Source organism: Cetorhinus maximus, chromosome 14 (assembly GCF_964194155.1).
Source record: "Cetorhinus maximus chromosome 14, sCetMax3.hap1.1, whole genome shotgun sequence".
NCBI lineage: Eukaryota > Metazoa > Chordata > Chondrichthyes > Lamniformes > Cetorhinidae > Cetorhinus > Cetorhinus maximus.
The window spans coordinates 108971380-108996353 of record NC_135892.1 but is presented as its reverse complement, the minus strand read 5'-3'; the positions used below and the strand labels follow the sequence as shown (position 1 = coordinate 108996353).

The 24974-nt window shown below is 41.5% G+C and overlaps 1 protein-coding gene and 1 long non-coding RNA gene across 6 annotated transcripts in view; both read left to right on the top strand.

The window, feature by feature from the left end:
* The window catches only part of reps1 (RALBP1 associated Eps domain containing 1), a 61267-nt gene that overhangs the window by 1080 nt on the left and 35213 nt on the right, over positions 1 to 24974 (top strand). For 4 of the 5 annotated variants that reach the window (XM_078557471.1, XM_078557470.1, XM_078557468.1 and 1 more), the window contains exons 2-5: positions 16347 to 16546; positions 17070 to 17160; positions 20485 to 20609; positions 21445 to 21607. In XM_078557471.1, the coding sequence (XP_078413597.1) occupies positions 16409 to 16546; positions 17070 to 17160; positions 20485 to 20609; positions 21445 to 21607 (517 nt within the window). In that variant the 5' untranslated portion in view covers positions 16347 to 16408. The remainder of the gene's footprint in view (positions 1 to 16346; positions 16547 to 17069; positions 17161 to 20484; positions 20610 to 21444; positions 21608 to 24974) is intronic. The other variant, XM_078557469.1, reaches the window with a different exon arrangement.
* On the top strand, positions 163 to 1295 carry LOC144689950 (uncharacterized). Its single transcript, XR_013578738.1, has 2 exons — positions 163 to 400; positions 883 to 1295. It is a non-coding gene; the product is annotated as an uncharacterized LOC144689950 (long non-coding RNA).

The window sequence follows — 24974 nt, the reverse complement described above, 5'->3', positions numbered from 1 at the left end:
TAAAGATAGAGTGGGGGGGTGGTGGGAGGGGGATATTCCATGATATCGCTGTAAAGATTTAATCATGATTGACCTCTTGGGCAAGTAACAAATGATGCCAGTGTAACCATATCTAAGCATCGATGTGTTAAATGGGGGGGAAATTAGCAAAACTGATGAGCCATTTGCAGAAAGTCTGTATTTTCTTCCAGTAATTCGCTTGTCAATAAAAGTTTTTCTAAAAAAAACTCACCAATGAGGAAAACAGCACACTTATTCCACTGTCAGTTTCTGATGATGAGGAATGAACCCGTTGTCATTAATTACTGAGAATGGATTGATGGTCTGCTGTGCTGGAATGCATCCTTTTCTGCTTGTCCCAAACAAGATGACAATCCTGACGACTACTGTTGGTTTTCCTGTACCTGGTTACATGTGATGGAAGCTCTTTAAATTTTTAACCCGCGTCAAAAGGACCTAAATTTACTGACCAGGCCTCTACTTTGCTTTCCTGAGAAACTCAGATTCCATTTTAGTGATCGTTCCAAGTGGCTTGCAGGTCTAAAACATTAGACGATGATTGATTAAATTGTTTGGGGGGAAAAAAATCAATGTGAATTATCAACGTGTTGATTTTTAAATTGTGATTCATAAGCTGCTTGAACTAAAGCAAATAAAGTGACATTGAACCTTTAAAGTTGCTGAGTGACTTTCCTGTGCAATGTGCACCAAATTCTTGGAAGGAAAAAGATTATGTATCATAGGTGGTCATTGTGGTGTACTCATTTATTTACACTCGACCTAGAGCTTGCACTTGGTTTCAGGAAATGCATCATGCTTCAGTTTGCTTGTAGTTTTTTTTCCCACGTCTGTGCATCATGTTGCCCTTAGCTTGGCTGGCAGATTAGACTGGTGATCATCTGAAAGCTTTGGGATAGAATTTCCACACAGGCTCCCTTGATCATTGGTTGTAACTTTAACGAAGGATCAGTGGAAACCCTGGGCGAAGTAATGCAAACAGCCGTTCCACTGAAGTTACCCTGGATGATCAGGAGATCCCCCACATAAACTTTGTAAAGTTGTTTTCGCAGTGAAAAGGACTGGTTGTGATTAGTTCTGAACTTTGTGTGCATCACTTTCAATTTGGTTTGTTTCATGATGTTTGAAGGGCTCAGTATCAATATGCCACTGCATCTTGTTACATAGTTTGGCTATGAAGCTCACAAACCATTCCATTGTCAAACCATGAATGATGCTTTCATAAGCCTGACTGAATATGAAATAAATTACTTTTTGAATTTGAGGATAAGTTTTTTTTTTGAAAAAATGACAAGATTAAGCAGGTTGTCTGAGCTAGTGTCCTGACATAGTTCTTAGTTCTGATGAAGGGTCATACGAACCCGAAACATCGACTGTATCCCTCTCCGCAGATGCTGTCAGACCTGCTGAGTTTTTCCAGGTATCTTTGTTCTTTTTGTTCCTGATATAAATCTTGATTGAGGTAGTTCAAACGTAAAATGGAGGAATTGAAGATGAATTGATGTGGTAACTGCAGAATTATTTTATTTATAAACTGTGATAACGATATCGATGATATCTTCAAAGGCTGCAATGAGTGTGTGTGTGTGTGTGTGTGTGTGAGAGAGCTATGTTTTTTTCAGTTGACCATGTCAAATCTTCAGAGCAGAGCTTGATTGCATTACATGCAACAAAACCTTGAACACCACACTTTTCTTTTCTCTTTATATGCAACCTCTTCAGTCAGTGAACTCAAAGATTCAAAGATCACCACACCCTCAACTTCTCTCTCTCCCCCCGCCCCCCACCTTAAACCAGCTTATATTTCATCTTTCTCCTAACTATGCTTCAGTTCTGCCGAAGGGTCATGAAGACTCGAAACGTTGGATTTCTTCTCCACCGATGCTGCCAGACCTGCTGAGTTTTTCCAGGTAATTCTGTTTTTGTCAAAGATTCAGTCGTGGCCAAAATGAGTTTGACCTACATGAACGTCTCTCAAATCCTTCCGAGAAAATAAATCCTCAAGTTAAAATGCGGTGCCTGATTGTGTTGTGGTCTAAGGGACATCTGCATTGTTCCTATCAGCATGAGTCAAAAGCCAACTTTTTCTCTCTCTTCATAAGGTGGCAGATTCAGACCTGAGTTTTGCTTTGTAAGTCTATAGTTGACGAAAAAAAAATCAAAAGCCAAGTTAGTTTTAAAACTGCATATAATGCATCCCTTGCTCAATAACGTAGTTTGTAAATAAAGAAGCTTTGACAAAGTAAGTTACATCTGTGGTGTTGAGCTTTACAGTAACCATCTTACACTTATGGTGCTAACGACGCACAGAGGTGATCTTGTAGTGGCTGTAAATTGCTCGTCCTTCCACGTACTCCTTCTGTAATCCTCATTAAGAAAGCTATTTCTCCCAAGTTCCCACGCACTGTTCCCTGACTGAATGCACAGGCAGCAGATCTGCCCTTGGATTTCTGCCAGTGGGGCGCTCCAACTGGTTTACAGGTTGTGGATTAGTAGACCAGGTTACTTTCTTTTTCTTTGTCTTCCTTTTATCTTTCCCCAGCCAAGAGGGAGTGGGTGTGCAGCCTCTTGCACTGTTGTTGTCAGTCCCTTTTCTGTTTGTTCTTTCGAGGCGCTTGACATTGACTCCGAGGAGTCCTTCCCTCACTGCACAACATGGCTGAGTGGGGACTGAATTGCATGTTTGTCTTCACACTTTGACCCCTACTGTTTTCAATGAATGATGCAAACCTCCCTTTTCCGCCTTGATGGGAAGTTACTTTGTTTGGTTTTACTGCTTCCCTTTGCCTGCACCGTAATCAGGACATTTTAGCAATCACTTGTGAACGTAATATTTCAGTATGAGACAAATAAACATTATTTTAAAAGCTGTTTCAGCATATACTTAAAATTAGCTTTATTGCAGGCAGTGAGATTTATTTTCTGGTTTAAAGCCTCAAGCAAACTAAACGTTAAAAGGGACGCTTCTTTATAGGTTGGGACGCTGTCAGTGGGGGCAAAGCAGGGTCACACCTTGGAGCAATGGGTTCAATTTACCAGGTATTCCTCAAAGCAAGAAAGCAGAAACATAAAACAAGAATTTTAAAATGGTGGGCTAAAACAAACGAATGTCAGTTGCACGCTGCTGTGTGTTTCAATTCAGCAGAGCTGGGGAGTAATTTTTTTTCTCCTTGATTGACAGATTTGTTTTCTAGCCTTAGACTCCAATCATTTAGAGAGGACTTCTTCTTTTAAAACCTATGTGCTGCATCAAAAGGTTGACAAGGCAGTTTTCTAAGTGCCATGGTTATTGCAGTGCATGACGTGAGAGACTATGTGGCACTGTAGGTTTAGAATCCTGCCCTTTTCACCTTTTGGCTGGATTCAAACACGAGTTCTCGTGAACAATGTGGTCTTTGGAAGTTAAGATCCCTTTGACTAGTCTGCCCCGTCTTCGTCCACTTTGATAGATCTGTGGTGAGTACGTTAAACTTGCGATCTCATTCAGAGGCGGCTCTTGGTGTTCATCATACTCGATTTTCAATAGTTTTCCCTCTTCCTAAGTGGTTTATAGCTAAAATCACTATACTACGCAGAAAAGAATTGAAGCAATTAAATTGACTGCTGTTAAATTTAAATACTAGAGGGAGGTAGTATGAGACAGATGTGGTTGAAGTTGCTGCTGTCCTGTTCAAAAATCTGTTCTCATTCGAAGTGTTCATGCACCAGTAAATCCTCTTCAGAATGGGTTATAGAGGGATGTAATTAATCAGGTGGTTGCTCTATCATTGCAAGGTAGTAATATAATTCTCATCTAGTTATTCAAATGAATTTTAAGTGACGCATGAACGATTTCACATCTGAAGCCTCAAATTAGGCTATGGCCATCTAATTATTCACTAGAATAATTTATAGTGTACATGGATGCAGTTTTGTGGGGGCTTCTGCTCTCCTTTTGCGCTGACAGTTTATGTATTTTGTGTCCCTGATCACTGACATTCACACCAGATGATTTAGTATTGAGACATCTTTATCAAGGAACTGATCTGCAGCTGATTTACCAGGAAGCTGCAGTTTTGTACACTGTACAGTAACGTGACTGGCTATTATAGACTTGCATTGCTGAAGACCATTGCGTAGATTTTTTGAGGCTTTGCTAAGAATATTGGAATTGCGGTTTGAATTTGCCAAGTGGATGGGAGATCATTTTGTTAACATTGAAACGTTTGATCTGTAGTCACTGTTGAGTTCCTCAAATCTGTAATCTTTGGGTAAATAAATGTCGTGCTGTGAGTTAGCCCATGATTCTAATGAAAATATATTTGTAGATTACAGTTACATGATCCACGTTTGAGGCAATTATACATAGTCCTAACTGTGATCCAGTCCAGATTTCCAGGAATTAATCACTTATCCCATTATTTTTTGCACCTACTATAATCCGGAGTTAGACAGCAGACTTCCCCCTCTCGTGAGTTACTTTTCAGAGATGCTTAAATAATGCTGATTTTAGATTGTCCTTTGACTCTTCAGCTCTATTCTGTGCTATTTGGCCCATCAAATAAAAATTCTCATTTTAGTAAATGAGTTCTGTCTGCCAAATTACCACTTTTCCATTACCATATTAATTTAACTGTCTGCTTGAGTGTCTGCTTCGTATACAACTGTTTTCTGTCTCAGCTATACTGCTAGTCTTGCTGTGTGACGCATCGGCAGCGTGCATGTGCCAATTCTTGAAGTTTATAACAAAAAAAAAAGTAGGAAGCACTGCACCTCTACGTACGCAGAAATTTGAACTGCAAGTTTGAAACCTAAGTTATCGTCATTCTGTGGCGTTGAAGTAGAATGTTTATCAGAACTAGAACTTAAACATCTGACAGTTTTCAGCAGTTTCTGATTTAATGTTTGTAGAGTCTTGAGTTTTGTGTTTTTTAGTGAGTTTGATTCAAGTTTTGTTGTCAGTTGATATATTCTGTTTTGTTTATTGACTTGTGGTTTGTATCTTGTGACTGAGCACGTGCTTCTTTTGAAAATACTAGATCATGAGCGCAGTGATACAACTGATAGGCAAGCAGTGTTCTGAAAAGTTCCACTGAACTGCAGAGTTCCGTTTATACGATAACACAGGATTAATAATAGAAGTTCCAAAGACAAAGGGACCTGAATCCAAACAATGCATTAAAATTTTAATGCGCTCCAGCATTTATTTTGGCACTTATAGATTTTCTTTTTTTTTGTCACTGTCTTATTGGATTATTATTTCAGAAATTCTGTGACCATTGGCATAATTTTCACAAGAAAAGATTAAAGTTGAGCTGCACGTTATCGGAGGTTTAGAAAAACAAAACCCATTTTAATCATGAAAGTCCAGCACCGGTTTATAGGATTCAGTCCAGTCATAGCGCACGTTCTTGGGGCTGACGTGTGGGGATGCAAAGTGGGCCTGGGGGTGAGGAGGAGGGTGTCACAAGAAGTGGGGAGCTCTGTGAAGTAAAGCTGATAATAATGCAGGGAATTGACAAAAGATGAGGAGGAGCCACTGAAATTGGAAATAAGACACCAGGGCATCTGTTTTCAAAAATGCAACAGAACAAATTTTGTTAACTAATATATCCGTTAGCTTTGCATCAGTAACACTGAAAATAACTGACTCAGTCAACAAGAGCACAAGTGGAAATTGTCTGTAGTAAAGGAGTCGAGTAACTGACAGTCCACCTGTCTTTAAAAAGGGGCAATTTTGCATTTTTAGCAAATGAACATCCCAAGTTCACAGTGGGAAATCCTGAGGTATATGAGTAGACTTTTGGGCTGCTTTTGATAAATGTTCACATAGAATGACATTGCTCAAGTTTATGGCACTGGACTGGGTAGCTAGATAATACAGTACTTGGAGATGGATATGCAATTAAATTATAGTTGGTGAAAGTCGGTACGATTGCATCTATGATATTGCACATTGAAAGGAAGAATACATTTAAATGTGGCGATTATAGATGCACCATTAGCATCGCTAGTTATTGTGGAACAGACATATACAAAGCTAACTGCTGAGCTATTGATCAAGCAGATTTTTTTTTTTAAATTAGATGCTACTATGCTTTAAGTACTGTGATCAGAGTATTACATCCAGTGACTGCAAGGAAATATCCACACCTGAAAAAATGATGCAGAGACAGACCAACGGGTTGATCTGTAGTGCTGGAGGACTGAATTGTAAAGAAAAGCTTTTGCCTTAAAAGGTAGATTGATAGTGCTGTTTTACGGTAAATTACAATTTCAAAATGAAGAGACATGCGTATAGACCAGCAAAAGGCAAGTTCATACTGATGTATGGAAGGCTTCACGCAAAGAGTGCTCAATGTTTTGGATGGTCATCCAGGTAGATGCTAAAGGCAAAAAAAAGCCCCTGAATCATTCAAGAGAGAGTTTGATGTTGCGATGGGTGGATGCTGCAGATTCCTGTGGAAAGATGAGCTGAGTGGACTAAATGGCCCCTTATCGCCTAGAGTTAATTGAAAAGCTTTGACATGATGGCTGAGTGTTCCTTTCCAGAAAGCCCAGGATTGAAGGATAGAATAAAGAGGAGGTGTTAGAAAGGCTGGCTGTACTTAAACGTGATGAGTCACAGGACCTGATGGGATGCACCTCAGGGAAGTAAGGATAGAAATTGTGGAGGTGTTGTCCATAATCTTTCAGTCCCCCTCCGATACTGGGATTGTGCCAGAGGGCTGGAGAATTGCGAATGTTTACATCCTTGTTCTATAAATCTGTGAACTGAAGCCAATCTTTACATATTTATTTAAAGAGCGATTCATTCTAAACATGCACTTCCTAAGCTAGCCACCACCGTTTCTATTCCTTTGTGTCAGTATATGTGAAAGTAGTCTTAACTGTATAATTGTCTCCCGTATAAACTAGCAGAGCAGTAGTTTCACTGGAACGACTTTTGGAAGTCTGTTAATGTTCGACAGTGTAAACAGTAGTATGCTATCATAAATGTCCGAATCTCTCCACCAAAAAAACTCTCAAGTGTCTATCACTATACCTCCCGCATTGTTTGAGGCTTCCTCTTTGTTGGAGTGTAATTAATAGGACACTCATCATAACTGATAAGGCCTGGTGTGTGACTGCACATAATCCCTGTGAATTGTTTTGTGTTCTCTAAATGGCTGCTGTTCAAGCAAGATGGAGGTGGTGAAGAAGAGAAATAATTGTAAAGGCACATTTTCTTGAAAAAGTCCTTGTGCCTCTTGCAATCCATGAATCGTAGTTTTAATTTTTCTCCCTGGGTATAGTGGATATGGGTCAGCAATTAATAAGTTTATAAATAAACTAAGAAGCCTGACCTGTGGTGGTATTGTCATTGTGGTCTATTGCTATTTTCGACATATTTTTCTTTGCATACACTACTATGCATTTATCAAGGGTTTTTTTTTCAAAAGAACTTCCCTTTTAACTCTCCTTATCATATCTCTAAAATGGCCCAACATAATTAATGTAAAGTGAATTAGTTTTGAAATGTGCAGAAAGACACATTTATATAATGCTTTTCACAACCACCAGAAAGCTCAAAGCACTTTATAACCAATGAAGTACTTTGGAAGATTCTTTACTGTTGTAATGTAGGAAACGCAGCAGTCAATTTATGCACAGCTGACCCCCACAAACAGCAGTGTGATTATGATCAGGTAGCCTGTTTTCATGATGTTGATTGAGGGTAAATATTAGCCAGAACACTGGGGATAACTCACTCGCTCCTCTTCAAAATAGTGGCTTGGGATCTTTTATATCCTCTTAAGGAGGCAGATGGGACCTCAGTTTGACATCACCTCTGCCAATGTTGCACTCCCTCAGTGCTGCACTGAAGTGTCAGCCGAGGTTACGTGCTGAAGTACTGGATTGGGAATTGAACCCACTGCCTCCTCACCTTGTTTGAGAACACTGCCAGCTGAGCCAAACTGACATAAGGTGGCATAATTCTAATTAACAACTGAATGATCCATCTTCCTGGTGATGAATTACCATGTGGGTGCGTAGACTATTATAGGTAGTGTACAGTAACTATCAATTTGCAAAGAAACAACATTTTCTTTAATCCATTGCATCTACTCTGCAGCAACCAGTTGTAGAGTTAGCATGCTGAAGTGTAGTGCTTTCCGATCGAAGCTAATTGTGAACCTTAGGTGTTTTATATTGTCATCCCAGCCTTCAGGCCATGTCCGTAGGTTTGGAAATCTACGAACGTAATTGTCAAATGTCCTGTGCAAAGAAGTGAGTAAATAATGAACACTGGCTTGTTTACTGATCTGCATTCTCAACTACTAAGGACAGATTTTGGAGTTTTGAATTACAAAGTTTGACTTTGAAAAAAGCTGTCTTTTTACACTTCCAGAAGTGACTAGCAATCTTTGCAGGGTTTATTATACATTTGCCTGGGAGACACATACAGTTGATGACCATTGAGGGTGTGGACCACCTTTTATCACCAACCACTTTATTTTTTAATTCATTCACGGGATGTGGGCTTCGCTGGCTAGGCCAGCATTTGTTGCCCATCCCTAATTGCCCTTGAGAAGGTGATGGTGAGCCACCTTCTTGAACCGCTGCAGTCCATGTGCTGTAGGTACGCCACAGTGCTGTTAGGGAGGGAGTTCCAGGATTTTGACCCAGCGACAGTGAAGGAACGATGCTATATTTCCAAGGCAGGATGGTGAGTGACTTGGAGGGGAACTTCCAGGCGGGGGTGTTTCTATCTATTTGCTGCCCTTGTCCTTCTAGATGGTAGTGGTTGTGGGTTTGGAAGGTTCTGTTGAAGGAGCCTTGATGAGTTCCTGCACTGCATCTATTAGATGCTACTGTGTGTCAGTGGTGGAGGGAGTGAATATTTGTGGATGAGCTGCCAATCATACGGCCTGCTTTGTGCTGGATGATGTCAAGCTTCTTGAGTGTTGTGGGAGCTGCACTCAGCCAGGCAAGTGGGGAGTATTCCATCACGCTCCTGACTTGTGCCTTGTAGATGATGGACAGGCTTTGGGGAGTCAGGAGGTGAGTTACTTGTTGCAGGATTCCTAGCCTCTGACCAGCTCTTGTAGCCACAGTATTTATATGGCTAGTCCAGTTCAGGTTCTGGTCAATGGTAACGTCCAGGATATTGTTATATTCAGTGATGGTAATGCCATTGGATGTCAAGGGGCGATGGTTGGATTCTCTCTTGTTGGAGATGGTTATTGCCTGGCACTTGTGGGGTGCGAATGTTATTTGCCACTTGTCAGCCCAAGCTTGGATGTTGTCCAGGTCTTGCTGCATTTGGACAAGGACTGCTTCAGTATCTGAGGAGTCACGAATGGTGTTGAACATTATGTAATCATCAGCGAACACCCCACTTCTGACCTTATGATGGAAGGAAGGTTAATGGTGAAGCAGCTGAAGATGATTTGGCCTAGGACACTACCTGGAGGAACTCCTGCAGTGATGTCCTGGAACTGAAATGATTGACCTCCAGCAACCACAACCATCTTCCTTTGTGCTAGGTATGACTCCAACCAGTAGAGAGTTTTCCCCCTGATTCCCATTGACTTCAGTTTTGCTAGCGCTCCTTGATGTCCCATTCAGTGAACTGTTCCCTTGGTGTCAAGGGCAGTCACTCTCACCTCACCTCTGGAGTTCAGCTCTTCTGTCCATGTTTGAACCAAAGTCTGTGATGAGGTCAGGAGCTGAGTGACCCTGGAAGAACCCAAACCAAGTGTCAATGAGCAGGTTATTGCTAAGCAAGTGCCACTTGATAGCACTGTTGATGACCCCTTCCATCAATCTACTGATAAGCCATTTTCAATCAGTTTGGCACCGCAGTTTCATTATGTAGTGTGGTGGCAGGCGAGAAAGAAACAGATATAAAAGTTAAGATGCAATGACAAAGGCAAATCTCTGAAACCTCAGTAAGACCACAGTTTGGGAGTACTTACAGTACTTCACAGTTTGTGACGTTTTGAGCTCAGCAATATAGAAAGGATGATCAGGCACTAGATCAGATGATGCATAATGTGACAAAGTACAAGTACAAAGATTGACTTGAGAAAAAAACAAGAGACTGTTTTAATTAGAACAAAGAGTTTATGGGCTGATTTGGTATTCGTGTTTAAAATTCTGAAGTGATGGGGCAGAGTATATAGAAAGGGACTGTATCTGGTAATGGATTGGTATGGAAAAAGGGGACATGGATATCTAATTAACCAGAAGAGATTACGACAGAGCAAGGGAAAACCTTTTAGACGCAGAAGATTGTAAAGCTGTATTAGAGTCATTTGAAGCAGAGCTTGTCAACATTAAGGATGAGTTAGATAGGTGGCTAAAAGGAGCATTAAGGGATTGACAAAGCAGGCATGTGGGATTGGAATTATTACTCAGTGGGTGATAAACAGCAATGGGAACTGATATGGGCTGAATGGCTAGTTTGTTGAGATTCTTGCACATAAGATATTCCAATATAACCCCCATCTCCTTTTGAAAGCAAAGTTTCCAATTAAGAGCAAAATACAAGAAACCTGAAGTAATAACAGAAAATGCTAGAAATCTTAGCAGATCTGGAGACTGGAGTGAGAACAAAAATCAGTGTTTCAGTTATTGCCCTTCCTCTGAAGTGAGAAGAATCTGGCAGGTGACTGACATTTTAAAGAACAGAAATTTGGGGGTGGGTGGGGGCTGCGGCGAGCAGACCCACACCCGGGGAATGAATAGAAAGATCTGTGCTTAGATGGAGAACAGGGCACCAAACTGACTTTGTGTTAACCAGCTCAGATTGAAATTAATTTATTTTACTTGCACTTGATGAGAAAATAATTTTTTAATGTAACACCTTTCACAACCTCAAGTTGTCCCTGCCATGACCTCAGGACAATGAGGACACCCACAAGCTAATACACAAGCAAGTTAATGCTTTTTTTTTGCTAAATCATCAAAGATTGAGTTAAACAAGTCAAGCACTAACAACTATTAACTATGCAGTCACAACTTAAAGTTAAACATTGGATATACAAACTCTTGAGATATGAGTAGATGTCAAGGTCATCTCGTAGGCTGAACAGCTAATCATTAATGAACAGAGTGATATAGCCAGTGAATAACAGGTTACACAGGTAAATCGCCATTCGTGAACGCTGGAGAATAATTGGAGTAGAGTTTAGAGTCTGCGATTGTTGCAACGGATGAGGTTAATTATTGTCTCGATGACTAGCTAACTAACACTGTTAACTTGTCAATGTGCATCATTTGCATTGTTCCAGAGCATTTACCACCTTGCCCTTGTGAATGGTATGGTTAAGTTGAACTCCTTCCATGATATGTGCGTTACCTTCTCAAGTATTGAATTGATGAGAAGCTTTGGTGATGGGGTTGCCTGTTCCACTTGGATCTGCACTTCCTGCTGAACCCACTTTATGCACAAATGAATCCAATATCTGAGCTGGCTTCACTTGCATCTTCCCTGATCTTAGACACTTGTATGATTAAGTGACACACTTCTGTCTGCGTGTATCTCTGGATGTTATAGGCGCTTAATTTAACCTTCATGACCTCATTATATATCCTGAATAAATTTGTGCTTGCATCTAATAGACAGAAGTTTGCATCTGCTGGATAAAAGTTCTTACAGAACAGTTCTTCAAAGAGAAACTGCATCTAATGAGATTTTGAGAAGTCACCTTTGCTACTCTACTGACTACAGATTTCTACTGTTTTTACTGACTGGAGGAGTTTTTATATCTTAATTGGAAAGAGGAACACCCCCAACCCTTCTCATTCAATTTAACCAATGTGACCAGTATCAAAACAGGTCAGCCTTTCCTGCCAATTGCCCCTGATAAATGTGAAATTCCTGTGAATATCACGGACTATTGGAGCATGCTCTTACCCAAGCAAATCTGTGGTTTATGACCTCTCTATTTATTCATCTTTTGTTTTGGGGTTTTTTTCCCCCCCTCTCAAATGGGGGAATGAGCCATCTCTGTCCCCCGAGTGTGGTTTTATACAGGGAGCAGTAAAATATTACTTTCACTAAGAGATGCCTTGTTTATACACAAGTAATTTCTGGACCCATTAGAGCATTTTGTAGCTTAATTAGTTTATGGCTTTTAGCTTTGATTTGAATAATTAACTGGGGCCTCCATGGCTAAAAGCCTTATGGATTGCTTGAAATAGCCAGCCACTGGCTTGCATTCAGTTCAACAGCTAAACTCCATTTTGTGGGCTGCTTCATTTTAGTGACATTCCAGGCAGTTTATAGGGGATTTCCCCAGTGAAGCATAAAGGTATCCTGTCTGCAAATTATTGTGTAATGCTCCCACAGCTGTAATGTGCCTAGTGGATAAGGTGCTGTCCCTTGTGTTGCCTTTCATTATCTTTGGCCTTTTACCATGTACCAGAGAAGTCAGAATGAAGTGGCAAGCAACATAACGCTCGGTGTCACACTCACAGCTGGAGACCTTCAGTAAAGGGGTTGTGTTATTTGCATTTGTCTTCCCAAATGCAGAGGGGCCAGCACTATGAGTGGTGATGCAGCACACTAGGTTGCTGGAAGTAAACGTAAATTGCTGTTTCACCTGAAATAAATTCTTTGATAGAGGTGTGGGAAGAGACCAGTGAGAAAGAAGGTGATGCATCTGCTGTATATGAATAGGCAGGTGGCGGAGCAAGAAAAACTAATTGAAGAATGTACCAAGGTGTCAAGAGTATGGTCTCCCTCCCCTCCTTTGGCCCTGCATCCCCATCTCCTCCGCCAGGAATGCTAAGAGGGATGGGGTGATGCGTTTGTTGGTGAGAATACGTTGAAGATGAGGCACGGTGGCCCTTTGAATATGGAGGCTGATAGCATAGAAGGTGAAGATGAGGGGAATCCTCCTGCCGTTCTGTGAGGAAACAAGCAGGGGAGCTGTGACTGACTTGTTTCAGGTTCCAGCCTACTATGACCGAAGAGAATCTTCCACCAAGGGAAAAGGAAGATATTTTAGAACCCATGTTAAGGAAGGTGGCGTCTTTCACTAAACACTGCCCCCCATGTCTGTTTCATGACCAGGCGCTTGCTAAGGTGAACACAACTTTTCACAGCTCAGAAGCTACACTCAAATTTCATATAGGCCGAGTGTCCTTTATCCGAAACCCTCAGGGTCCATTGCGTTTCAGATTTCGGTTTTTGGATACCGCATGTAGGTCTAGGCCTAATTACATGACAGTGGCCCAAAGCCTAGGCTGGCTGTAGTCTAAAGTAAATAAAATGGTTAGAAAAGAAAGATGCACCACTGAATAATAAATGCAGGGTACCTGTAATAAGTTTCCAACCGTGGCACCATCTGCGATCCTGCTTGTAGGAGAGGATTCGCCAGACAAACAGTGCAGACGAACCACTAGACTTCCTGCGCTAAAAGACGGGTGCGGGTAGGCAAAGTTCATGTCAGCTCAGGTCACAGACTTCACGCGCTAAAAGTTGATGAGGTTCAAAAAAAAGCACGGTTTCTGGATGTGTTCAGTTTTCGGCTTTACGGATAAAGGATACATGACCTGTAATATTTATTCTCTGTGTTGACAAATATTTAATGCGTACTTGAAATATTTATGGAAATTTTATTTAATGAACATTTATTCTAGCCTTCATTCATGTTAGTTATGTAAAATCTTCCGGTATATAGTTTCATTTTATTTTTCAATTAATTTACTTTTCATTCCCCTTTTTACATTCATTTCTTTATTTTTAACATTAATTTAATTACCAGCTCCACCTGAAAATGTACCATACACCAATATGATCATACATTAGGTGCAACTTTTTTTATGTTCATTCATGGGCTGTGGGCATCGCTGGCTGGGCCAGCATTTATTGCCCATCCCTAATTTCCCTTGAGAAGGCGGTGGTGAGCTGCCTTCTTGAACCGCTGCAGCCCATGTGGTGTAGGAACACCCACAGTGCTGTTAGGGAGGGAGCTCCAGGATTTTGACCCAGCGATAGTGAAGGAACTATGTGCACATTCGTGGAATTTGAAGCTGAAAATTCTACCAATACGCTCAATATTCTAACATTTTATTTGCAACATCAATCATGGCCCATTTATATATGGAGGCCCAAAATATATTTTGTTATCTGGTTTAACTGTGTATCCTGTAACTCATCATGAGCAATCCACAAAACGTGTCAAGTCATCGGGTTCTAGTGTTTAATTCCTGAATTTGTCTTTCCCACCCCCTGTTCTCCAGTTGTCTCACACACGCGCGCGCACACACACACACACATATATCCCCTCTTTGCTCTCCGGTCTAGAGGGCAACACAGTCTAGCAGCAGGAAGTCCTTATGGAATATGTCATGAATTTTGTCTTAGTGTTGCTAAGAGTTTTACGCAGCAACGAATGACCTCGCCGATGTCAATGCCCCCACCTCCGTCCACCAAGCCAGGAAGCAAACAAAACTTGGCAAGTTGTCTAATTTGGGAGGGAGGTTTGAATCATGTTGTTTAATCTTGGAATCAGGCTTTGATTCCTAAATGGAATTCTAGCATGGCCCTTGGGACTAATTGGGATTTTTATCAGACTTTCCTGATAATTTTGAGGCATATTTGCGAGGAATCTCATGGCTTCCTGTTATGGTGGCATGAATAACCTTTTCCACACATTGGGCTGAATCTTAACTCACAAGTGAGTTTCATGTCAGGCGTTAAAATCTGGGACAGGGACCAAACCTGCCCACTTCTGGCTTCAACTGAGGGCTAGGTGGCCGACCTGTTTGCAGGAGTTGGGTTGGGCATTTAAAAGTTATAATGAGGCTGCTTGCATTCATTTTAACAGTCGTTCTATCCACAATCGTAGACAGTCTGGTTTCGCAGGCCTCCGGGGAAACTTAGTAGCCAAAGGCGGCGAGAGGGGCTGAGCCCATGATGCCTGCGCCATTGCTTGTGGGTCAGGAGTAGGAGTGTTTCCTCCAGGGGCAGCAAGGTACCCAGTCAATCACGCACCATCTCTCTCGCTCGGCCAATGCACCTACCTGCTCTTGTAGGTTTCGCCCTTGTGAACAGACTTCCCACCGGTGACCACGCCACAGGAAACAGTTTAAAGGAGCGCTTCGGTTTAATTCTGCAGGACGTTATTCCAGGTTTCCTGACCCCCACCACAGATTCCTCCCCCTGCACAGAACTCGTCACCAGGCTGAAATCCAGGCTGCAGTTTCTTTACACTTCATGTTTAACAAATGCATCAGGTCAAAGACCAAATCTGTTTTAGACATTCGATTATGTCAACCTCCACAAATGTAGTCATGGCAGCAATCCAACTTGTCCCTCTGGTTTTGAATCCATATGTTTTTAACTTTTTGTCTATATGGTGATTGTATGAATGATGGTTTTATTATATTTGTGTGTGGGTGTGCTGATGCAGGATTGGATCTTGGCGGTATTAATTCAATTGAACATCTCAGGAATTTACATAGGCTGGGGCCTTAATGAATTGCCAGCAGTCACAAAGTGAAATAATAGCTTTAAACTGTCTAGACCCTCCGTGCAGCTCTAACTCATCTGGCTTTACTGCCATGACCACGTGCGACATCTTGACACAGCAGTGATGACCTCTGTCCCAAGTGAATTAGTAATAGTTGTTACAGGAGTAAAGGAGGGGAAAATAAATTGGAGGGGGTCGGAATGAAAGATAGGGAATTTCAGTCATTCATTACTGAAACTGGTGGCTAACTACAGGTATGTGACTGGTGTGGACTGCAGTATATAGGTACAGCACTGACAGGCAATTAAAATCTAGAAATACACAGCAGGTCAGACAGTATCTGTTAAGTTAGGACGTTTGGGTACGGACACTATCTCAGCTCATAAGCTGCAGACAGCCGTGGACGCTGAAAATCTATTCTGCCCTATTTTATCATTTTGTGGGGATAGTAATCTGCTTCCAGCTGTTGCACCAGCCACAGGAATGGGTGGTATCTAGGGTGTCACTGACTCTGTCCTCTGTGGGGAACCGCCTTTCTGCTCCCAGTGGAACACTAGCCTGCATCTCCTGCAGCATCAAGGACATGTATCTAAATAGGCTCTGTCGCTGTTAGCATGGCTTTTTTTTCTTATTTTGCAGAGATTAGCATGCCGTTAAACTGCCTAGTAACCAGATTAGGTTTAATGCAATAACACCTTTCGGCTCAGTTATTGAAAGCTTTTTAATGACAGAAATTTTGATGGGTAAAACTGTGCCACAAAATATTTTGCCTTTTGTCTACTGTATGATTTAGAGCTAAGTTCAGCAAATAAATACAATATAGTGTTCTGTTCCACCCTCACCATTATGTACCGTTTAACCATTTCTTTTCCCTAACAGTGAAGGATCCTTTATCCTGTTCTGCCGTTTCTGAGAATAAGCAGCAGCTGAGGCACGCATCTATGTATTCTGATCCTGACAGTCAGGGCACATACACCAGTGTCATCCCTCCACCCCCCAGCAGGACACAAGTCAAAAAGGTCTCCACCAGTGCGCCTCATGATGTGATAGCACAGCGAGTGACATCAACGGAACGGCAGGTACTGCAAATCCGGAGAATTCTCTCTCTTCAAGGTAGTACAGGACTTGAATCTTGCTGAAAAGGGAGACGTGTTGCTGAACCTTTTCATCTTTCACTTCATCAGGACGAATACAAGAATTCCCAATCTCCAAACCGTCACGACAATTTATGCTACAGGAGAAAGGGGTGCTGATTTGTTGGCAAGTCGTTGAAACTTGGCATGCTTGCCTTTGCCCTGATGGATGAAAGACCAAAAGCTTCAGCAACATGTCTCTCTTTTCAACAAGATTCAAGCTCTCTTCAGTTAGCCCTCTCCCTCTGCGCAGAAGGTCAGAGTTGGAATGTACAATGAAGCTTTCCATTGTTTTGTGAACAGGAGCCCACATACTCAGTGCCAAGGCAATTAAAATGTTGTTACATAAAACCTAAATTGTGATTTAAAATTAATCAGCACTGGTTAATTTCTGCAGATGTTTCTTGATATGTGATGCAACGGATTACTTGTCTGAATTTTTTTCCCCCTCCCCCTTTTTCACTCTCAGGATTCTACATCCCCGGTTATCTCTCCTCATCAGTCGCCACCATCTTCACCAATTGCCTGGAGGAAACACAGCAAGCAGCGTCCAAGTGGAGGTAATACTCAAGCAGGGAACTGGACTTTCTTTGGAGAAGCGCGTTTAGGTATTGAGCAGCAGTTAAGCTGTGGGTGATAGAAGGTAGAAGCTGCTGATTCATTCAGTAAAACCCTTGAAGCATCCAGTTGTTTTCTGTGGATGTAGGTGGAAATGCCCGCTATGCTTCTGCATACGGAGATTGGAGAATGCCATTCTCCAGCGAGCAGAGAGAATGTGTCATTTTTGCAACTTGAGCCGCAAAGTCAAAGCCACTTGGAACAATAAGAATGACGTCAGTACATTTCAGAGCTTCAGTTTCTTTGTAATTTTCTTGCTTTTTATGCTGGTTTATTACCATTCTTTCCCTTAACTGCCTACTAAATCCTCTATACTTAGACTGAATTTTAATACTTCCTGCAACTTAATTTCTTTTGCTTCAATGTCAATGGATTTCTAAACGTTCAGTTTAAGTATTAAAAAAGAACTAGAATTAAATGTCTATCTTTAATGGGGGAGGTGATGGCGTAGTGGTATTATTGCTGGACTAGTAATCCAGAAACCCAGGGTAATGCTCTGGGGATGGGGGTTCGAATCCCGCCATGGCAGATGATGGAATTTGAATTCAGTAAAAATCTGGAATTAAAAGTCTAATGATGACCATTGTTGATTGTTGTAAAACCCCTCCTGGTTCACTAATGTCCTTTAGGGAAGGAAATCTGCTGATCTTACCTGGTCTGACTACCTACATGTGACTTCAGATACACAGGAATGTGGTTGACTCTTAAATGCCCTCTGAACAATACAGTTAGGGATGGGAAATAAATGTTGGCCTAGCCAGCGACGCCCACATCCCATGAATGAAAAAAAAAATTTTAAATGATTAGTCACTAGTTACAAGCTGCAGTCACCTGCAACTTTCACAACTGCTAGGTCATTCAGGAAGAGGTGAGGATGAAGCCATGATAAAATTCTGTTTTGGACCTCAACACTTTTTTTTAATTCTTTCACGGGATGTGGATGGCACTGGCTGGGCCAGCATTTATTGCCTATTCCTAATTGCCCTGATTGTAGGGTAATAGATAAGCTATCTTCCCAAAGCCTGGAGATGGTGGGTGCTTGTTTTGGGATATTGGCCTCCATTGGCACCATCAATAGCACAGGCCCTGAGGATGGCGATTACATAGGTGCCTTGAATAAGACAGGACCTTGCTCTGTGGTTTACTCTCTGTATGTTAATTCTCACACAGTCTCGTTCCTTGATCTTGCCTATGCTCACTGACCTAAATTGGCTCCCAGCCCAGCAATGGTTCAATTTTAAAATTCTCCTCCTCCTTGTTTTCAAATTCTTCCATAGCCTCACCCCCTTCAATCTCTGTAATCTCCTCCAGTCCTACAGCCCTTTGAGATCTCTGCATTCCAGTAATTCTGGCCTCTTGAGTATCCCTGATTTTAATCACTTCACCATTGGAAGTTGTGCCTTTAGCTGCTTAAACCCTAAGCTGTGGAACTCTCTTCCTAAACCCTTAACCTCACTCTCCTCCTTTGACCAAGCTTTTGGCTATCTACCCTAATATCTCCTTGGGTGGTTCAGTGACAAATGTTGTTTGATAACACTACAGTGAAACCCCAGTGGAAGGTTTTACATTAAAGATGCTATAATACATAGAATTTACAGCACTGAGACAGGCCACTTGACCCAAGTGATCCATGCTCCACACAAATCTCCTCTCTCCCTACTTCACCTTACCTTATCAATATATCCTTCTATCCCTTTCTCCTCGTGCTTATCTAACTTGCCCTCAAATGCATCTCTACTATTTGCCTCACTACTTGTGGTAGTGAGCTCCACATTCTCGGTACTTTCAAGGAATTCAGAGGTCTCTTTTCCCAGTTGAATTTATTGATGGCCATCTTAAATTTATGGCACTTAGTACAGATCTCGCCCACAAGTGGAAATAGCTTCTCTTTGTCTACCCAGTTAACCTTTTACATAACATATTTTAAGCTCTAAATACAAGTTTTTATTGCGGTGGTTGTTGTTTGTTAAAGGGAATTAGTCATTGGTTCACATAATCCCAAAACTACAAGTTTCCTACTTCCGTGTAAGCCAATGTAATTTTGGTTGATGTGAGATGAGTACAGATGTCGCTGTCGGTGAACGGTTTAAATGTGTAATAAAATAACGTGGATGAAAATAGTTAGCTTTTTTTTAATGGGCAGAATACCTGCAAGCAAATGTAATGTCGCTGTCTGCCTTAGTGGAATATGTACATCAAATCCCTTTGGTTTACTAAATCTCCATTTACATTACAGCAAACTAGAATATTTAGCTGGCCCCAGTGTTCCTGAATGGAGTTTCCAACAATTTGCTAATTTAACAGACTTATTTAAGTATCGAGCTGATTCTACTAAGAGAAAAAAATACTTGCCTTGTGTTGAAGCCACATATTGCCCATCTCTAGTTTTCTTTCTTTCTCCCCATCTTTCCTGAAGACTCTGACTTGTGTTGGGATGCTGTTTCACAGGTGCTGGTAACTCTACCTCAACTAATTGGCCACTCTTCCAACAAGAAACTGGACAGTGAATGGTAGCAGGTTATTGTAGAATAGCATTATAACTGACCTGTCTACGAGCTTGAATGCATATCTGTACCTTCCAGCAGAGGTCACTGGAGACCAGTTGTCCACAAACACATTGTCTAAACTGTCCCCCATCTTTGCCAATTGTAGCAGTAATCCTGATGACCTAGCTGAAGTTAGTTGTTAGCATAGATTGACTCTGGCACCATCCTGGTTCTGTGTCGCTCAGTATCACCCCTGACCTGGTGCCTTTGCCCATTGAAGGAGCCCAGAGTTTGTGTACTAGACTCCATAGTGAAAGTTTATATCCCCTGCTGTTAGATTAACCAGGGTTTGTTTATGTTGGGGGCAGAGGCACTGACTCAAATTACATCTTTATTGCAGTGGATTCCGGAATTTTTACTAGCTACAGCTTGGTTGGTGAAAACCACAAACCAGTGGCCTCGTGGTGTGAAGCAATTAATAGCAATGGTTGCCATTATTAAAAAGGGGTGGTGCTTGATTTCTGTGAAATTAACACAAATGTATGATTCATGAAGGTGATATTGAACTCTGCATTCAGTATGTTCCCAGCATGCCGATCCTGCACAGCTGTTCATGATATCTGCTGTTCTGCTTATTTTCTCGAGCAAGATTGACCTCTTTGTATACTTTTGAAATCTTTCATTTGATTACACTAGGCTTTCACTTTATTCCTATAATTTACTATATAATTTCTTCAGATCTTGCTCTTCAATGTCATTTTTGTCCTTCTTGCATTCTAGGATCAGCTGCTGGGGATGGAATGTGGCCTGCCCACTCTCCCCCTCCCAACCAAGAGAACTGGGTGAGTTTCACTGACACTCCCCCTAGCAGCACGCTTCCTGCAATGCACCCGGCCTCCATTCAGGTAAGGAAAGAGCCTTAGCACATTGTGAAAGCTATTTGCTGTACCCACTGAAGTTGGTGTTTTCTGTCAATTACACGATAAATTGTACTGATTGAGGACACGTGGGCACTTTTTGAACACCAGATGGGAAGCGGGGGAGAGGGAGAGAAGAATTTCATGCTAGCACCTGCTGTGTTGCTTTAAGAAGCAAACCCAGGGTTCAGGGATTCAGTCGTGAGCGTACAGGATGGGTGGAAGTCCGATGACACTTTATCATATGAATCTGAATGACCTATTCCCCCCCCCCACGCTAAAATTCCAATTCTAAAATTGACTTAGTAGCATTCACTGGATTAATGGTCCAGCTCTCTGTACTGTTATGAAAATTACAGCAATGAGTTTCCAGACGAATACTGCAAAATCGCATTCTTGAGTTACCAGCAAATTGTTTTTATTGACCTAATTATTCCTTTCTTCTAAAGGAAAGGTAAAGGTTTGCAGCCACAAGTATATTTTTGTCCACTACCTAAATAAGACATTTGTAGATAATTTGGTTTTCCCTTTATATAAACTTAATGCCCCAACAAGTTAGAGATCTTGTTTTCCCTATGAATAGGGCTGGATCTTTCAGATCTCTAGTAGCAATAAAACTTAGCACCTGAAACCCTGACCTTGCATACATCATTTAAAGGGAAACGTTAACTTTGACTTGCTGAGTCAGGCTGTCGAGTCACGTTCTTGATTCGGTTCAGCCAGCATGTCAGATTGGTTAAGTCAGACTCTATTATTGTCCCATGTCGGACAAGAGTTTGATCTGCGGCTCGAAATGATGCTCACCTTGTGATTGTTTTTGCAGGAGCATACAACAGTCAGGACCGTGGCATCCGCTACAAATGCCATGGAAATTCGCAGACAGTCTAGTGGTTACGATGATCCTTGGAAGATTACAGATGAGCAGAGACAATATTATATTAACCAGTTTAAAAACATTCAACCAGATTTGAATGGCTTTATTCCAGGTATGTTTGCAGTTGTGTGTCCAGCCTTTGCAACTTCCTGCTGAAGTAATTGTATAATCTCTGCATTAGAGATGAAGTGTCGCCATTAAACTTTTGTTTAACTTCAGTTAATTGAAATACTTTTTTTTTCCTCCCTGGGGCTTCATCAGTAGTCGTTGACAAATGAATTCACAGTTTCCAAGAAGTGTAAAAGTTAAAGTAGATTGCAATCCTTTCTAGCTATTTTGCTTCCTCAGAAGGAACCACTCGGCTCCATCTTGTAAGTTGCTGCTGCCATAACAGCAGCAATATATCACAAAGACCGTCTGTTGAATTCATCATATTCCTGTGTTATCGTTAAGAAGCACATTTGCTGCTGAACAATGTTTTATGATGATATTTGATACAATTAATTCTACCGGCATTTTGCAAAGTTATCCCACTGTTTATCAATGTAAGGATAAACCTAGCACAATTCAAAAGTTAGCAAAAATGCTCACTGTTTTGAACAGTAGAAGTGAGCTTAGCGCACATGCTGATGATTTTGAAGTTAAAATTGCTAGGTGTGCAAAGCAGGTCAGGCAGTATTAGAAAAAAGCTCATCATTGGTGTTGCATCACTAGCATATTTCATGTGAGTTTAAATACATGCAAGGGGGCAGTATTTTCATGGCCTTTAATCGAAGGTGCAATGGCCTGGCGAGCTACAACAACAATAATAATAATGAAAATAAGGAGATGGCAAATTAATTGAACAGGTATTTTGCATTGGTCTTCACTATAGAGGATGCAAGTAACATCCTAGAAATAGCTGTAAATCAGGGAATGGAAGGGAGGGTAAAATTCATGAAAATTACAATCACCAAGGAAGTGGTACTGAGCAAGTTGTTGGAACTGCAGGCTGACGGGTCCTAATGGACTTCATCCTAGGGTCTTAAAAGAAGTAGCAAGTGAGATAATTGATGCGTTGGTTTTAATTTTCCAAAATTCCCTAGATTTGGGGAAGGTTCCATTAGATTGGAAAATGACTTCTTTATTCAAAAAGGGAGGGGAGACAGAAAGCAGAAACTACAGGCCAGTTAGCTTAACATCTGTCATAGGGAAAATGTTAGAAACTATTATTAAAGACGTTATAGCAGGGCACTTCGAAAAAATCTAGGCAGTCAGGCAGAGTCGACATGGTTTTGTGAAAGGGAAATCATGTTTGACCAATTTTTTGGAGTTCTTTGAAGAAGTAACATGTGCGGTGGATGTACTGAACTTAGATTTCCAGAAGGCATTTGATAAAGTGCCACCTCAATGGCTGTTACAGAAAATAAAAGCTCGTGGTGTAGGAGGTAACATATTGGCATGGATAGAAGATTGGCTAGCTAACAGGAAACAGAGTAGGCATAAATGGGTCATTTTCTGGTTGGCAAGACGTAACAAGTGGTGTGCCACAGGGATCGGTGCTGAGGCCTCAACTTGTTACAATTTATATAAATGACTTAGATGGAGTTGCTAAATTTTCTGATGACACCAAGATAGGCCGGAAGGTGAGTTATGAAGAGGACACAGGGAAGCTACAAAGGGATATAGATAGGTTAAGTGAGTGGACAAAGACCTGGCAAATGGAGTATAATGTGGGCAAATGTGAAATTGTCTATTTTGGCAGGAAGAATAAAAAGGGAAGCATGTTACCCAAACAGTGAGAGATTCAGAGGGATCTGGGTGTCCTAGTGCATGAATCTCAAAAGGTCAGTATGTAGGTACCAGCAAGTAATTAGGAAAGCTAAAAGAATGGTATGGTTTATTGTGAGGGGAGTTGAATACAAAGGTAGGGAGGTTATGTTTCAGCTCCACGGGGCACTGGTGCGACCACATCTGGAATACTGTGCACCGTATTGGTCTCCTTATTTAAGGAACGATGTAAAAGCATTGGAAGCAGTTCAGAGAAAGTTTACTAGACAGCTACCTGGAAAGAGCGGGTTGTCTTATGAGGAAATTTGGACAGGCTAGACTTGTATCCGCTGGAGTTTAGAAGAGTAAGAAACGACTTGATTGAAACATAAGATCCTGAGTGGCCTTGACAGGGTCAAGATTGGCATGGATTTTTTTCCTCTTGTGGGAGCATCTAGAATGAGGGCTCACTGTTTAAAAATAAGGGGTCGCCCATTTAAGACAGATGAGAAGTGTTTTCCTCTGGGGCTCCTGTGTCTTTGGAACACTCTGTTCCTCAAAAGGTGGTGGAAGCAGTGCCTTTGAATGTTTTAAGAGGAGGCAGATAGATTCTTGATTTTAAAAAAGGAGGCGAAAGGTTATTGGGGGAGGTGGGAATGTGGAGTTGAGGCTACAGTCAGATCAGCTAGGATCATTTTGAATGGCAAGAGTGGGGCCGAGTGGCCTACTCCTCCTCATTCGTAAGTTCAGTGACTGCGGCCTCAGTTTAAAATTTGCTGCTTGGATTGTTGGCGTCAATTTTAGGTAGAAAATCTCAAAATCTTGAGTTCCTTTTATGTTTCAAAACAATATGGTATCCAAATGTCATTCTCCCCTCCACCCCAACCCTGCCACTGGAGGTCGAACAAAGACTTTCCTAGATCTGGACTTCTTAGTTGGCAATAAAGCTTTTTAGCTGCCCCCATGCTCTCTCCTCCCCACCCCACCCCCCCCCCCAAGCAAAATACCAAGTAATGCATTAAGTGGGCTGTGGAATGTGTGCGGGCAATCAGGCAGCCTGTTAATACACACGAGGGATGCAACTGCAGCTAAGATTTAAGAAAGATATTGTTCACCGTCCATTGTGCTAATTTACCAACCGCAGAAACAGATCTACTGGTAAGTAATGGGAGATCTATGTTAAACTATCACTAACTGTTAATGAGACACTTGACCTTTGGTCATCTGAACATGCATAGCAGAAGTACGGAAAATAGGAACGCTACAATTCCTGCAGAAAGAGCTACATATTAACCACTTCTGGGTATCAACATAATATTGTTTACTACTGCCAGTTTTGATAGACGAATGTGAAGATCTTGCTGATTTTGAAAATGTATTCTGCATTAAAACCTGAAAAGAAGGGCTGGATGTGACACAAGAGAAAAATAACTGCTTCTAAATAAAGTGGCACTATCTTTTAAGCGTAAGCAAGGAGAAAGCCACATCAAGCAATTTTCCCATTCTGATACTGTGTGTGCGCGCGCACAGAGCTAAGATAGACCAAATGAACACGTGGCTGGAGAGATGGTGTAGCCGGGAGGGATTCAGATTCTTGAGGCACTGGGACCGATTCTGGGGAAGGTGGGACCTGTACAAACCGGACGGGCTGCACCCAGGCAGAGCTGGGACTAGTGTCCTTGCGGGGGCTTTTGCTAGTTCTGTTGGGGAGTATTTAAACTAGTGTGGCA